This window comes from Sinocyclocheilus rhinocerous, unplaced genomic scaffold, assembly GCF_001515625.1.
Source record: "Sinocyclocheilus rhinocerous isolate Xijiao unplaced genomic scaffold, SAMN03320098_v1.1 scaffold579, whole genome shotgun sequence".
In the NCBI taxonomy this organism is placed as follows: domain Eukaryota; kingdom Metazoa; phylum Chordata; class Actinopteri; order Cypriniformes; family Cyprinidae; genus Sinocyclocheilus; species Sinocyclocheilus rhinocerous.
Genome location: NW_015666542.1, coordinates 110,157 through 125,868, shown reverse-complemented (window position 1 = coordinate 125,868; position 15,712 = coordinate 110,157). Strand labels below are relative to the sequence as shown.

Genomic DNA, 15,712 nt, shown 5'->3' with positions numbered 1-15,712 from the left:
AAAATAACTATTATCTTTAATAACAACTTTATCTTTAATTAATCGGCACATGATGTGCATGTTAATTAATTAATCTTATTAATTTGAGGTTATTTTGATTAATTAGCACATTATGTAATTAATTAGATTTTTAAAAAAAACAATCAATCACTTGACAGCCCTATTTAAAACATAAGAAATACACAACTGCTGTCTATGGAGGGTCAGAGAGCTCTCATAATTCATCAAAAATATCTTAACTTGTGTTCCGAAGATGATCGAAGGACTTACGGGTTTGGGACGACATGAGGGTGAGTAATTAATGACAGAATTTTCATTTTGGGGTGGAGTAACCCTTTAAATATTGTGACATATTTTGTTAATGTATGAAAATACAATACAATACATTTCAAAATTAATTATTATTATTAATTTAAAATTAATAATATAAATTTGGAATCTAGTTTATATACAGTGTGTGTGTGTGTGTGTATACATATATATATATATATATATATACACACACACACAGTATATAAACTAGATTCCAAATTTATACTATTAATTTTATTTAGTTCTAATTATTTGTAGTTATAGTACTATAACTTAGTTATTTCTTTACTTCTTAACTTAGATGTATTTATAAATATTAGACTTAAGTTACATTTTAAAAATCACACAAATATTTAAACATATTACACATATTTTTATATAGAATAATTATATGTAGTATAATAATTTATAAACAATTTTAAACATACTTAAATGTTACATTTTATAGGCAAATGTTAATTATTAAAATATTTTTTTTATTACTGAAGTGTGTCTGGCAAAATGTCTGGTAAAACTAAGCGAAAACGTTTAGTTTTTATTTCGCAAATGCCCTGTGTCCTAATATTACATAAGTTGATAAACAAAGAGATTGAGAAAGAGATTGTGATTCATGGCACTGGTTATGAATTGAAGCATTAAGATAAGAAAACTTTAAACTCCTAAGAGATTAGGACACGTGATTGAAGCCATTCTTACATAATAATATTGTATCATTTTTGAGACACACCCATCATAATGCAGGAAAGCTGTGCTAAAGGTTGCAGGTTTATTAGCACATATAACATAACATCAAACAAGAGGCTTATATGACATGCATATTGACACATGGGATGGACACATGTGAGAGGGGAACAAGCAAAGCAGAGGAAAAAGCAGGAACAGCCACCAACTACTGCTACAGTAGAGTCTTAAACACCTGACTCCTCTGATCCCACCATCATATCTATCAAGCAGCAAAGGCTGTGAGACCATACACACGGCTTCCCTTTCTCTTTATCTGTCTCTGGTACCTGAGAAGAGGGACGCGAGTGACAGGGACAGGCCGTTCTGAGACACCGCCAGCAGGGACTGACCATCACTGCCATCTGAGAGACAGAGACCAGAGACTGTATCCTCAACCAGACGCCTGTTTCTGGTGTCGACAGTTTATAATATTACCCATAAGTCCCACAATACTAATACAAAAAATTATTTCTAGCTAAATATTTCAATAATTCTTTGAAATGTCACATTATAAAGGTTAAAAGTGTTCTTTTCAATACAGTAATATGACATTTCCAAGTGCAACAAGATCCAACTACTGCTACAGTAGAGTCTTAAACACCTGACTCCTCTGATCCCACCATCATATCTATCAAGCAGCAAAGGCTGTGAGACCATACACACGGCTTCCCTTTCTCTTTATCTGTCTCTGGTACCTGAGAAGAGGGACGCGAGTGACAGGGACAGGCCGTTCTGAGACACCGCCAGCAGGGACTGACCATCACTGCCATCTGAGAGACAGAGACCAGAGACTGTATCCTCAACCAGACGCCTGTTTCTGGTGTCGAACAGTTTATAAAGACAACAGGAAATCTAAACGGGCAACATCTACTTTCTTAATAAATGTCCTGGTCACCATTCATCAATGCAGAAACTGCACATTAATCAAAAATGATATTTAATTTAATATTTAACAACTGGTTTCTTCTTTGATGAATAAAAAGTTCAGAAGCCTGTAACATTATAAATGTATTTACTGTCTTGTAAAGAATTTAATGTATCATCGCATAAGTATTCATTTTTATATTTAAAAAACCTACTGACCCCAAACTTTATAAGGGTAGTTTATATATTACAAATGTTATAAATATATACCTCATACACTAAAATAGTGATAGATTTATTAAGTCCAAATCATTTCTGTAAAATCTGTGTTACATTTTATGTTGTAAAAATACGTAAAAAAATAAAAAAATGTAGATCTTTATTAATATGTTCCTATATTGTGCACAGATATTAACAAATATTTTATAGCAGGTACATAAATATTGAGACTATTTTAGACTATAATATTTGCATTAAAATGTTTTATTAAAAATAAAAAATAAATGTTTTATTATGTTTTATTAAAAGGTGATTGAATCAAAATACATTATTTCTAGCCAAATATTTCTTTGAAATATGTCATGATTTATTTTTATTTTTTTTTACATTTCATTCTTTATTCATTATATCAGGACAGTTGCACCACATGACATTTTACAACCAGGACTAATCTTGGTATCATAAAAAAGCCAAATTATTTAACATTTTAAGGGACTGTCTTTATGTGTGTTTCAGCATGTTGGTTGTACCAAATGACTTTTTTGGTTGCACAATCTGACTCTTTTATGTTTTATTAAAATTTAGCAACACACACACACACACACATATATATCTATATATTTATATCTATATATCTATATCTAATATATATATATATATATATATATATACACTATATATATATAGTGTAAATTATAGGTCCTGCATTATGTGCTGATGCAGAATATTCCTGGATATCACTTGGAATTGCATCCGAGAGTTTTTGACAGCAAGAGGAAAACATGTCGTAACCTTAGAAAGAGGCTCAGTGATGGTGCTGCATATGGACGTGAGGACTCGGTAAAGCCGAGTTTATTAAACTCAAGTAGAGAGGCTGTCTCTTCTCTAACAGTAGAGTCTGGAGCACATTAAAGTCATCCCTAACAGCGGTAAGACAAAAACTACCGCTGCTGGAGAGCTCGTTAAAATTCTATGAGACAGATGCCATAATGGGCCAAGAGGCCTCGTATTACCCATAAGTCCCACAATACTAATACAAAAAATTATTTCTAGCTAAATATTTCAATAATTCTTTGAAATGTCACATTATAAAGGTTAAAAGTGTTCTTTTCAATACAGTAATATGACATTTCCAAGTGCAACAAGATTTTTAACCACATAAACAAAACTTTATCCGCCCAGAATTAGAGTGAACATCTCACTTCCTAAAACACCATCTACTCCCACATTTTAAAGGTTTTTGTATGTAAACGTGTGTTAATGTAAAGTGTTAATTTTGATTTCACATTGATTTGCGTATTGAAGCCTAATGTATTAAGAATAACAACACCTGCAATGACTATTCTGCTCTTTCCTGCTAAAACACACAAACAAATCAAGAAAAAAAAACTTGATTCAAAGTTACAAATTAGGGATCAAAAATAAGCATAATTAGTTAGAAATTAGTCATGTGACTGGGATGCCAACACATTTCTCATCACATGGCATTATGGGTAATGAGGGCAATCGTGAGGATGATTATATGATCACAAGCGGGAATGAGGTCAGACTTCCTGTCTGGAGCTCCTACCTTTGAGCTCGATATCCTCCACATCTCTATCCGAGCCGGAGTCAGAGGGGTGAAAGGAATCCTGGGAGCTCCTCCGTGAGCCGCCACTATCCACAGATGGGGCTTCTGTGGAAAAAAAGCAATAAATATTAGTGCTGTCAAATGATTAATCGTGATTAATCGCATCCAAAATAAAAGTTTTTGTTTACATAATATATGTGTGTGCTGTGTATATTTATTATGTATATATAAATACACACTCATGCATGTATATATTTCAGAAAAATATGTTGTTTATATATTAAATATATTTATTTATAATATAAATTATATGAATATAAATATAGACATGTAAATATTTTCAAAATATATACTGTGTGTGTGTATTTATATATACATAATAAATGTACACAGAACACACACATATATTATGCAAACAAAAACTTTTATTTTGTATGCGATTAATCGCGATTAATCACACATCCCGTTTACATTTAATTTCCCTCTTGATTGCAAATGCCTCAGTCTTACGGTTATTAGTGGAGGCCGGTGGCTTCATCCGCGTGCGGTGTATCTGCAGTCTGCGCAGACGGATTTTCTGTTTGAGCTGCTGGATTTCCGAGTCGCTGTCGCCCTCTTCCTCCGCCTCCTCCACCGGCCTGCGCATGTTACACTTCATCAGCTCGATGGCCGCGATCAGAGACTCCGAGATGCTGAAGTGGGCGTTTTCCTGCAGTGATGGGATATGAATGTGAGTTATGAACACCATATATGAGACGCAGAGCGCAGTGAGGAGTTTGTGCTTGCCTTTTCTAGATCAGCACAGCTGCCGAAGTCCTGCTCGGAGAGGTAGCTGATCAGACTCTGTCCCTCGGACGGTCTGCGGAACAATCCGTCTGGGACACTGTTGTACTGGGTGCCGTCTGTAAGCATGAAGGCACGTTTAAGATTATGATTATTTTAATATAATTCGATGAGATATGCAAGTGTCCATGATGAAGAAAACTAAATCTAGTTAGAAATGTATAAATGTGCACTTTGTATTCATGTTTGTTTTGTATGGTTTTGGAAAACTTTTACACCATTTTTAAGAAATGTTTCAGTTAAATTACTTTAAAAATGTCATGTGGTGTAACCATCGAGTGAAAAGTACGAATTTTCCTTACGCCTCAAATATATGTGAGTGTAACGAGTCTTAATAATTTCTGTTCATTTGTTTTTTGTTGTTGTTGGTTTTACACCTATCCAAAATTACTAATTAAGAAATATCAGCTTTTTGGGAGTCGCACCACATGACATATTACAACTAGAACTGATTTTGCCATCATAAAAAGGTCATTATCTGATATTTTAAGAGACTTGTTTTTTTCTGCATATTTCAATATGTTGGTTGTACTGTGTGACTTTTTTGGTCGAACCACATGACTTTGATTAGATGGACAGAAGTTTTTAAAAATTAATAAGCAGTGAAGGAGTGGTGATAAAATATTTTTATAAAGAATAACAACTTTTTTTCATTATTCATTATGATATCAAGACAGTTGTACCACATGACATTTTATAACCTGAACTAATCTTGCCATCATATAAAGGTCAAATTATTTGATATTTTAAGAAACCGTTTTTTCCTGCATATTTCAGCATGTTGTACCACATGAATTTTGTTGCACCACATGACTTTGATTAATTGGACAAACATTTTTAAATAAGCAGTAAAACAGTTGTGGCCAAATAATTTTTATATAAAAAATTTCATGTCAAACTACTTTATTCATTTCGTTATTTATTTCATTCTTTCTTCATTACAATATCAGTACAGTTGTACCACATGACATTTTACAACATGAACTAATCTTGCCGTCATTAAAATGGTCAAATGTTTCAGCATGTTGTTTGTACCACATGACTTTGATGGCCAAAATGTTTTCAAATATTAACAAGCACTAAAGCAGTTGTGTTAAATGTATTTTATTTAAAGAAAATATTAAATAAATAAAACAAAAGTGTTAATACATTTTTGACTGTTTTACTATATTCCTTCGTCACAACATCAGAACATTTGTACCACCCTAAAATTTTTACTGTATGCTCACAAAAAATATCAAACAAAATTTTAAATAAAAACATGCTCTTCAGAAAAGAAGTGTATTTAGGTAATTGTAAGCATGAATTACATTTTTTATGTATTTTTGAATAAATTAATAGATAGAAAGCATCACTCACTAGATTCCATATAAAGGGAACTGTTGGTGCTGCTGTCGCTGCTCTGGGGTGAGAAAGGACCACAGCTCTTTGAAATTGGTGTAGCTGCAACAGACTCTGGGAAATACAGAAAAATATGATACGAATTATGCACAAATACATGACATTAGGATAAGGAAGATAACAAATGCGTCTTCCTGGTGCAGGATCTGATCCATGATAAACACTGATGAAAATTTAGATCTACACAAAGGAAACTCTACATGTATATCTACACAACATGTAGTGTTTGAATGTTTATAACTGATAACACAATGGCCAAAAAACAAAAAAGACTAAAAGGAAAATTAAATATTAAAAACTTTCCAGGCACAACGGTGTAAAATTTCACTAAATAGAAATAAGAACAAATGGAATGGCACAGGATATGAATGTTGTGCAACAGCTTGACAAACGATGCCAACAGCTGAAGAAAAAATAGAAACAAAATAAAAAGCGGCAACAGCGAATCATGCATGGGTAACAGAAACGGAGGGGTGGACAAGATGCAGCACCACGGCACCGCAAACCTGCGACGGGGTCCTCGATAATAATGGTGATTTTCCTGTGATTCCCTCCTTTCCATACAGAGAAGAAAAAGAGAAAGAATAGAGTTGAAGCAGAGAAATTATCACCCTGATCCACAGCAAGACCAAAGAGCACAAGAGGTACAACAGCTAGAAGCAAGGTGTGGAGATCTGTTTTTACATTTTTTATTGCAGATGTGTATGGGAATGCCATATTTTTTCATTAAAATCAAGCGTGTTAACATTATAGATCATTTAAAGTGAGCGAACACAGCCAATTGGACTTTCATAATCTGATGTATTTTTAGGTGAAACACATAAAAAATTTAAAAAGTAGAGCAGGACTTGATTTTATCAATTATAAACTAAATGATTCATGAACAAATGTGGAACAAAGGTTATATTTTTTTAAAACTGCTAAAGATTTTTGTACATTTTTACATTTTAATTTAATATTGCCATTTTTTTTTTAAATATTAAGAAAGTAAATAGGATCTATTTTAAACTATATATAATTTGACAGCTTGAACACTCAATTAATCTTGTGGAAACCATTTTGAAATCGGACTTTGCGTTACCATGATAATGGCCCTTTAAACCTTTCAGCAGGCTCCTCCCCCTAGTGGGCAGTGTCAAGTGTCATATTACAAAATTTACTACATTTTATAATCAAAACTTTTTCTAATCTTAACAAAAAATATTTTGTTGTGAAAGAATTGCATAAATTTCTGACAGGAAAATGCATCAAAAAATAAGAAAAATTTGAGTTTATTGTCAACTTTTTGCTATAGCACCTAAATAAAATGTCATAGGAACCTCAATTTTTGTAATGTCAACTTCAAATTTGGAACATATCTTTAGACATGTGGCTTTGATTTTACAACATTTTTAGATTCCAAAATATTTTCTTTAATATTTATTTTACATAAAATATAAAAATTTTAGTACGTTTTCACTTTAAATGCTCAAGCTCTTTTAAGTCGGGTGGATTATGATTGACGTTTTTATTGTTCAATAGCAAAAAAAAAAAAAGGAAAAAGCCTTCAAAACAATCCAACCGAGGTGCGTATGGAGCTTATAATATGACAAAACTAATTGAATTTTATTGTGTAAATTTGAATTATTGACAAGTGTCATTTAACAAACCTAATATTATGTGGCATTTAACATAGTTCTGAATTAGATTTTTTTGAACTTGAATATTAAACATTTGAAATTTAAAACAACTGAATATTTTTATGGCAGAGTTTTACAGACATGTATTTTCAAACAGCGAATTATTTGTTCTGAACTCTTAAGACTACAAATATCCCGTTTTTAAAAATACAGCTTCAAGTTTTCAAGATAAAGAGGAAATTCGGAACATCAAATTCAATATTCTAAAATTCATTACGCAGAAATTCAGATCGTACAGAAAGCAGGTGAGAGGTAATACACAGGGAAGAGTAGATGATCTCCGAAAAGTCAAACGAAGCATTTTGGCCAATTAGGAGTTTTCTGGCGTGAGCGTGCGGTTTAAGATCTACCTGTTCATGAATCGCCCAGAGGTAGCCTAAGTGATTCTTAAACATTTATGGTTTATATACTTATGTTAGGTTAGCATTCTAAGCATGTGAAACATTTGTCTAAGCCAGTGGTTCTCAACCTTTTTTACTCCAAGGCCCCCCTCTTCTCCAAATCAATACATACTTTGCAAAAATGTCACTGCAGATATTCTTTACAACTTAAAAGTACGTAAACCTACGCACCATTTTTCTGCTTCTGCGAGATGCCCGTGTCGGACAGAGACCGGATGTGGCCCCTCAAGCTCCGCCCTGTGGTTCTCTGAGCCTCTGAGAAGGAGCAGCGGCGTGGCGGGGGCGGAGCCGAAGGAGTGTGGGCGTCGCCCTGAGTCCCCATGTGTTCACTGCTCTGAGTGGAGCTGGACGAGTCGCGCCGTTTGTGCTTCCCCAGATTACCGATAGCCAGGTACTCCGGGCCGTCATCCACATCCGCTTCCACACAATCCCGGATCTCGGGCGGAGCTGGTGAGGCGGGCTCAGTGAAGGAGATCTGGGGGATTCCTGCGTCCTGGTTTCCTCTACCGCAAACCCATGGAGCTCCCTGAGTACTGCTGGATGGATTGACATCTTGAAGACAAACAAAGAGATGCACTGTGATACTAAGGAACGGTCACATTTCTTTACTGCAAGCATTGCTAACTGCCCACCTTCCATCCCTAGTTTTCTCGTCAAATAACATACTGTTTTCTGTGACATTTTGTGTGTAAACAAGGCAAGCATTTAGTGTGGTAATGGAGCCACAGAGCGGCCTGTTGTTCTCTGAAACCTGCTGACCTGAGCTGCTCTTGGAGAGTGGGGTGTTGGGAAGCTCTGTAAGGCAGCTCTGGGACGTGGTGAGCCGACGAGACTCTGAATTGTCCGCAGGCCTCCAACTTCCTGTGGCCCCGGGAAGCAAACATAAACTCTGACTCTTCAGCAAACCAAATGGAGACTCTTTCACATGCGAAAGCTTTAAAGACAAAAGAGACAAAAGAAATTTACATATCTGCATGTAGAAATGCATGGTTACAGTGAAGGATAACAATGAAGTAAGATGGTGTAGTTATAATACCTACCAAAAGAGGCTAAAAGGACTATGCTAACCAACCAAATCATGACCTTTTGAAAAACTGGATGTTATTTAACTAGCTAGCTAGCTATAAACATGTTGACATTTTAAGTAACTTGTATTGAAAATGGCGTAGTTATGTTATCTACCAGCAGGGGCTAAATAAGCCAGGGTTCCTCAATAGGCGGCCCGTGAGAGAAAAATGTTTGGCCCGTGCTAATTTCAAATAATGTGTCATGAAAATTGAAACGCAGTATCAGAAAGCGACAAAATACAATAGAACCCATTATAATCAGTGATGCTGTCTTGGATGCGGCGCGACACGATACATCCCTGACAGTAAACTGCTGACTCGTTCTATTTATAATGTACTGACACAAAGTTCAAATGATTTGCACTGAACAGTTTTGAGTGAGTGACTGATATCTTTGTTATGGAATACACGTGTTGGTTCGCAGTGAGTTCACAGTTTTAACGTACAAGTTTGCTTTAATTTCTTTTCAAGATCTGAGTTAAAATATTTATTGTTGCTTTTACTATGGCTATAAAGATCACGCAAAATAATATTCAAACTCCCATTAGACACTTTTAACATTGAATAAAGCACATAATCATTACCTGATATTATCACTTTTATATTTTGTATGTTGTTCCTGCTGCGATGTCGCAGAAAATAAAAACCATTTCTAAAATAGAATCCCGTGTCGCTTAAAAGAGACTACTGGGGGGAAAATCTGAATATTCATCTCGAGACCATCTTGTGATTATTTTAACAAAAGCAACAATAATATAATAATTGTAATAATAATTATATATATTATTCGTTAGCTAGTTAGCTAGACACATGTTGACAGTTAACTTAAATTGAAGATAGTATAGTTATGGTATTTACCACCAGGGGCTAAATAAGCTATGCTAACCAGCCAAACTATGACCTTCTGAAAAACTGGATGTAGTTACCTAGCAGGCTAGACATGTTGACAGTTTAACTTAAATTGTAGTGAGATGGTATAGTGTAGTTATAGTACCTACCAGCAGAGGTTAAAAGGGCTATGCTAACCAGCCAAACCATGGCCCCTTGAAAAACTGGAAGTTATTTAGCTAATTAGTTAACTAGCTAGCTATAAACTATGTTAACAATGGTATCTACCAGCAGAGGCTAAATGGGCTACGCTAACCAGTCTAATCATGAGCCCTTGGAAAGCTGGATGTTATTTAGTTAGCTATAAGCATTTTGATAGTTTAACCAAGTTAAATTGAAGTAAGCTGATGTAGTATCGGTATCTACCAGAAGAGGCTAATAGGGCTATGCTAACTAAACCATGACTGCTTAAAAATGTATTTTAGTTAGCTAACTAACTATAAAGATGTCTGCAGTTTAACCATGTTAAATTGAAGTAAGATGGTGTAGTTATGTTATCTACCAGCAAAAGCTAAAAGGACTATGCTAACCAGCCAAACCTTGACCCCTTAAAAACTGGATGTTACTCAGCTAGCTAGCTTTAAACATGTCAACAGTTTAACTAACCTACATTTACATAATCATTTAGAATAATTCATAATCATAAAATGCAATAGAACATGTTTTTATTCCTAAGTCTAAGGGGGTTTTCTTTTTCAAAACTACTTATTTCTTTATCGCATATATTGATCTTGCGTCAATGGTCTCATCTGATAGGAAAGATGTTTATTGGATAGATCAATGAAAGCTCTGTGAAAAGAGGAATTTGTGTCAGACATTCAGTGAGATAACAACCAAGTGTGTGAGATCATGGACAAACACAAACACTGACTGTCATTATCCTACAAATACACATTTCACAGGACAGGTTTATGAAGGGAACTGTTTTCTGGTATAAAGACTTCAGAGGACCTCCCTTTATTAAACCCTTCTCAGCTTATTACAAAAGCTTTCTATGGACTTTGGCCTCCATAAACCCAAACAAATGAATTCCTACCAGTGAAGGATACTCAAAACCTCTTTTAGATTGCCAAAGCAGTTTTATTTTACACTGCAGGGCCACTGCTGCACATGTCAGGTGCGTCAATGCTTGGAGTGTTTGGACAAAAAAGTCTTTTAAATGATATATAACATAATATCACAGAAGTTAAAAACGATCACATTAAACATTTTTCTTTACGTACGTTGTTTGGTTAGGCTTCGGTTAGCAAGCTAACAGCTTAGCCTACTAGCTTAGCATAGCACTAACAGGTTGCATGTCCTTTTAAGGCAAGCCGATCGAGGGGTTTGTGATATTTATCGTCTGCGATAATAATGTAATGTTGTTTTAACGATATGCGAGCTGACATCGTCACGTATGTCAATCAACTCGCAAAAACGAACAAAAACACATCTTGACAGTCCAAAAGCATTCACTGCGTGATGAAGCCTAGTGGAATGCAGTTAGAACGCTTTTATAATTCAAATAAAGTAATGAAAGAAAAATCTAGCCCTGTTTGTTTGGTTGTTTTTTTTGGTAAATTTGTAATGTCAGTTTGGCCAATGAAAACTGTCAGTTTGGCCAATGAAAATGTCAGTTTGGCCAATGAAAATAGTTCCAAACAAAGCCGGAGAAGAACATTTGTGCATCTCAGCACAACAATGCCGTGTTTAATTCCTGAATAAATATGTTTTTGAACAAATCAAATGAGTCAATGATCCAATGATCTATTCATAAATCACTTACTTCGTTTCTAAATGAATCAGTCGTTTTGAAATAGTCATTTGAATGAATGATTCAATGAATCACTCATTCAGACGGGGACTCGCTGCCACCTACTGGCAGTTTAAGTGTCATATTTATTTATCCATGACAGGCCTAAACCAGGCAAAGGTACCAGCACAAAAACACACTCAGCAAAACTGGGATATAATGGGAATAAATATTGGGATATAATTTTTTGTCGATTTCACACACCCCTCAGCCGATCCACTCGGCGGCCATCCGTGCTTTTCAATGGTAAGTTTAAATAATATTTCAAAGCAAAATTTGACAGTAATGGTATTAAAATTGTGCTTCCACAGCAAAAATCCAGTGTTATTTTAGTATTATTTATATACTTTTTATAGTTCTAATTAAGATTTTAAATTAGCGTTTATTTTTTGATATGCTTATTTATTATTATTAATATTAAAATAGCTTTTGTTGTTTTTGTTAGTTTTTTTTTACTTCTACTTCAGTTTTATTTCAGTTAGTAATTTTAGTACTTAAGTGTTATAACTTTATCATAACTTTAGTAATTAAGTTAGTTGCCAAGGCAACATTTCAAACTTTCGTTCAGTTTTTCATCTAATACTTACATTTTACTTTAGCTTTATTTCAATTAACAGAAAGTGTTTTTAATAGCTTTTTTCGTAATATCCATTTCATGCTTTTCTCATTTAAGATAATAATGACTTTAAATTATCTTTTGGGGAGCGATTTCTCAGCCAAAATTGATGAGCAACTAAATTACGATTAATCGCAACATTGCGTAATTAATCAGATAAAAAATGTTAATCGATTGACAATCCTACTTTTAATTAATGATATCAACACTGCTAAAACAAAGTCTCAAGTCAATTGTTTACAAACTGAGTTAATATTGATTTGTGACTTAAAGGGACAGTTCACCCAATAAACTGTCTGGTTACCCCAATTCATCAAAATATCTTCTTTTATGTTCCGTATGAGAAAGAAACTCATACAGGTCGGGAACAACTTGAGGGTGAGTAAATGATGACAGGATTTTCATTTTTGGGTGAACTATCACTTTAGGTCTGGCGAGTTTCCATCACTGTTCGGATTCAACAAAGACCAGGAAAAACATTTATGTTCTTTGTTATGCTTAATCACATCCTCTGGAATCACAATGTGGAAAAAAAAACCTTACTAATATGAATCAACTACAGACTTCCTCTACCAGGACGGCAAGTTTCTCACCCTGCCGGTGTCTATGAGAGCCAGCAGCCGAGGGTTATTCTGCTCTACGGCCTCCAGACACTGGAACATGGCAGACACGTGTGGTTCACTCAACAGGAAGGCCCCGTCTACAGAAGAGGACAGCCAACAACATTACCACACACAGGAAAGATGCATACGTAAGTGAAGATGCTAAAGGTTTGGAGGATGTTGAGTTACCATTGTAATATTTCTGTGTGTTTGTCTTATGCTGCAGCAGCGGTTTGAGCTGGGCAGATAAGATGTGACCTTGGAGGCTGTGTAGAAGCCAACGCTCGGCTTTATAACCCTCGCCGAAGCACTGAACGCCACTGCTCAACACCGGCTCCAGCTGACTGAACTGCAACGGGAGAGAACAAGGACTCAAAGATCTCACTGACGAGGTCAAAACAAGCTTCACGTGGGAAATATTCACTGCATTGACAAATACCTGCTCTACGTGACGGGCGAGATGAGGACAGAGATACCGCACACACCACACGAAACACCAGTAGTCTTTTTGTTTATAGTAAATCTGCAGAACAAAATAACCAAATTAGATCCTGTACCACAGCGCAATGATTCACACATTAAAAATGTGTTTGGTCACTTCTGTGCTTGACAACATTGTTATTAACAACAAAAGAGAAAAAAATTAAATTAAAATAAATTAACATTTTTAAATAAAACAAGTGTTACATTTAAACAACAACAAAAATGTCTAAAACTAGAAATCTAAAATTTTAAATAAAATTATTATAGCAAAATTTCAATTTAAAGTAAAATGAAGCAGCAGTTGTTTGTAATCTGATTGGCATCTGACTGACAACGTTTTATCTATAGGTCAAGTAAAAATAAAAAAGGGTATTTTATTGTATTTTATTTGTAAAAAAATAACAAATAAAACACTGCATAAAAACAATTAAATGGAACAATTAAATTGAGGTAACAGAAGATTGAGTCATGACAAGGTAATTAAAAAATGACATGCTCAATTCACAATAAAACTAATAAAGTGCATTTAGCAAATAGATATGAATTTATATTTAATGCTGACTTTAAATATATAAAAACTAGAGATTTTCAAAGAAACACTGCCAGGTTTTGAAAAAGGTCTCTTCTGCTCACCCAGGCTGAATTTATTTGGTCAAAAATGCAGTAAAAATACAGTAATATTGTGAAAAATTACTACAACTATTAACTATTTTCTGTTTTTACATATTTTAAAATGTGTCCGCCATGTGACACTGAAGTAAGCAATGATGCTGAAAATTCAGCTTTGCATCACAGGAATAAAATATATTTTACAATATAACTAACAAATGTAAAACTTGTTATTATAAATTGTAACAATATTTCACAATATTACAGTTTTAGTGCTTTCCTCATCCAATAAATGCAGGCTTGTTGAGCAGAAGAGACTTTTGTCAAAAAATTTTAAGAAAATCTTACCGGCCAGAAACTTTTGGCCAGCAGTGTATAATAATCCCGATGTAGGTTTCATGATGTTAATCTATAAACTAACACAATTTCTGCTCACCCAGGCTGAATTTATTTGGTCAAAAATGCAGTAAAAATACAGTAATATTGTGAAAAATTACTACAACTATTAACTATTTTCTGTTTTTACATATTTTAAAATGTGTCCGCCATGTGACACTGAAGTAAGCAATGATGCTGAAAATTCAGCTTTGCATCACAGGAATAAAATATATTTTACAATATAACTAACAAATGTAAAACTTGTTATTATAAATTGTAACAATATTTCACAATATTACAGTTTTAGTGCTTTCCTGATCCAATAAATGCAGGCTTGGTGAGCAGAAGAGACTTTTGTCAAAAACGTTTTAAGAAAATCTTACCGGCCAGAAACTTTTGGCCAGCAGTGTATAATAATCCCGATGTAGGTTTCATGACGTTAATCTATAAACTAACACAATATTTTCTTTGTTGGAAAGGCCACAGAGGCCATTATTTCTTATCTCCAGTTAGGTTCAGAAAGTAAAACAAAGTAGTAACGAAACTTAAAAACACTCTTCCTGGTCTGACTAGCCACAGAGCTTACTTGTGTCTAATAGTTCCTGGTAACTCAGGCTGCTGTTTTAAACATATTCCTGCCGTCACCACAGGATATTCTAGGTACTTTGAAGAAAAACGCTCATGTTCCTCCACACCTGCTCGTGCTTGAGGCCGTGGCCCAGGATGTTGTTCATGTCCTTATGCAGGCGCTGAAGACCCCCATAGCGGGACCACACGTTAGGGTTGTTGGTGGACAGCAGCCCTTCAACAGTCGTCTTCAGATTAGACAGAAGCTTCCAGTGTTCCCATCTGAAGAAGACACATGTCAACTGCTTTTACAATTACATTTATAATACACAGTGTGCGAGCGCGCTTCAACCCTTGTGAAAAAGAAGTGTGCTTAATTATACTTAATTATATAATTATATTATATATAGAGTAAGATGCATTGCTCAGAGTTTGCGCTCGCAAAGCTTCATGTTTCATTTAAGAATTGACTTTGTCTCATATGTTTATTTAAATATATATATTTAGGGAAGAATTCCCATAGTCTCAGAAGAATTTGAGGATAGATGAAAAGTCTTTTGAATTGTCTTTTAGTACATGCATGAAATTGCTTAAAATTATTAAAAAATAAATAAAATTAAACCAGTTCATTCCTCAAGAAATGGTTGCATACGTGTTTGTGAGTGTGTGTGTGTGTGTGTATGTGTAATAAAATATAT

General features: G+C 34.5%; 1 protein-coding gene across 2 annotated transcripts in view; it reads right to left on the bottom strand.

The window, feature by feature from the left end:
- The window catches only part of LOC107732676 (run domain Beclin-1-interacting and cysteine-rich domain-containing protein-like), a 35,635-nt gene that overhangs the window by 16,008 nt on the left and 3,915 nt on the right, over positions 1-15,712 (bottom strand). Inside the window, exons 2-12 of one of the 2 annotated variants that reach the window (XM_016544084.1) lie at positions 15,143-15,296; positions 13,417-13,500; positions 13,167-13,326; positions 12,969-13,075; positions 8,772-8,946; positions 8,184-8,564; positions 5,891-5,986; positions 4,475-4,590; positions 4,199-4,397; positions 3,689-3,793; positions 1,731-1,805 (exon numbers count right to left, since the gene is read on the bottom strand). In XM_016544084.1, the coding sequence (XP_016399570.1) occupies positions 1,731-1,805; positions 3,689-3,793; positions 4,199-4,397; positions 4,475-4,590; positions 5,891-5,986; positions 8,184-8,564; positions 8,772-8,946; positions 12,969-13,075; positions 13,167-13,326; positions 13,417-13,500; positions 15,143-15,296 (1,652 nt within the window). The remainder of the gene's footprint in view (positions 1-1,730; positions 1,806-3,688; positions 3,794-4,198; positions 4,398-4,474; positions 4,591-5,890; positions 5,987-8,183; positions 8,565-8,771; positions 8,947-12,968; positions 13,076-13,166; positions 13,327-13,416; positions 13,501-15,142; positions 15,297-15,712) is intronic. The other variant, XM_016544085.1, reaches the window with a different exon arrangement.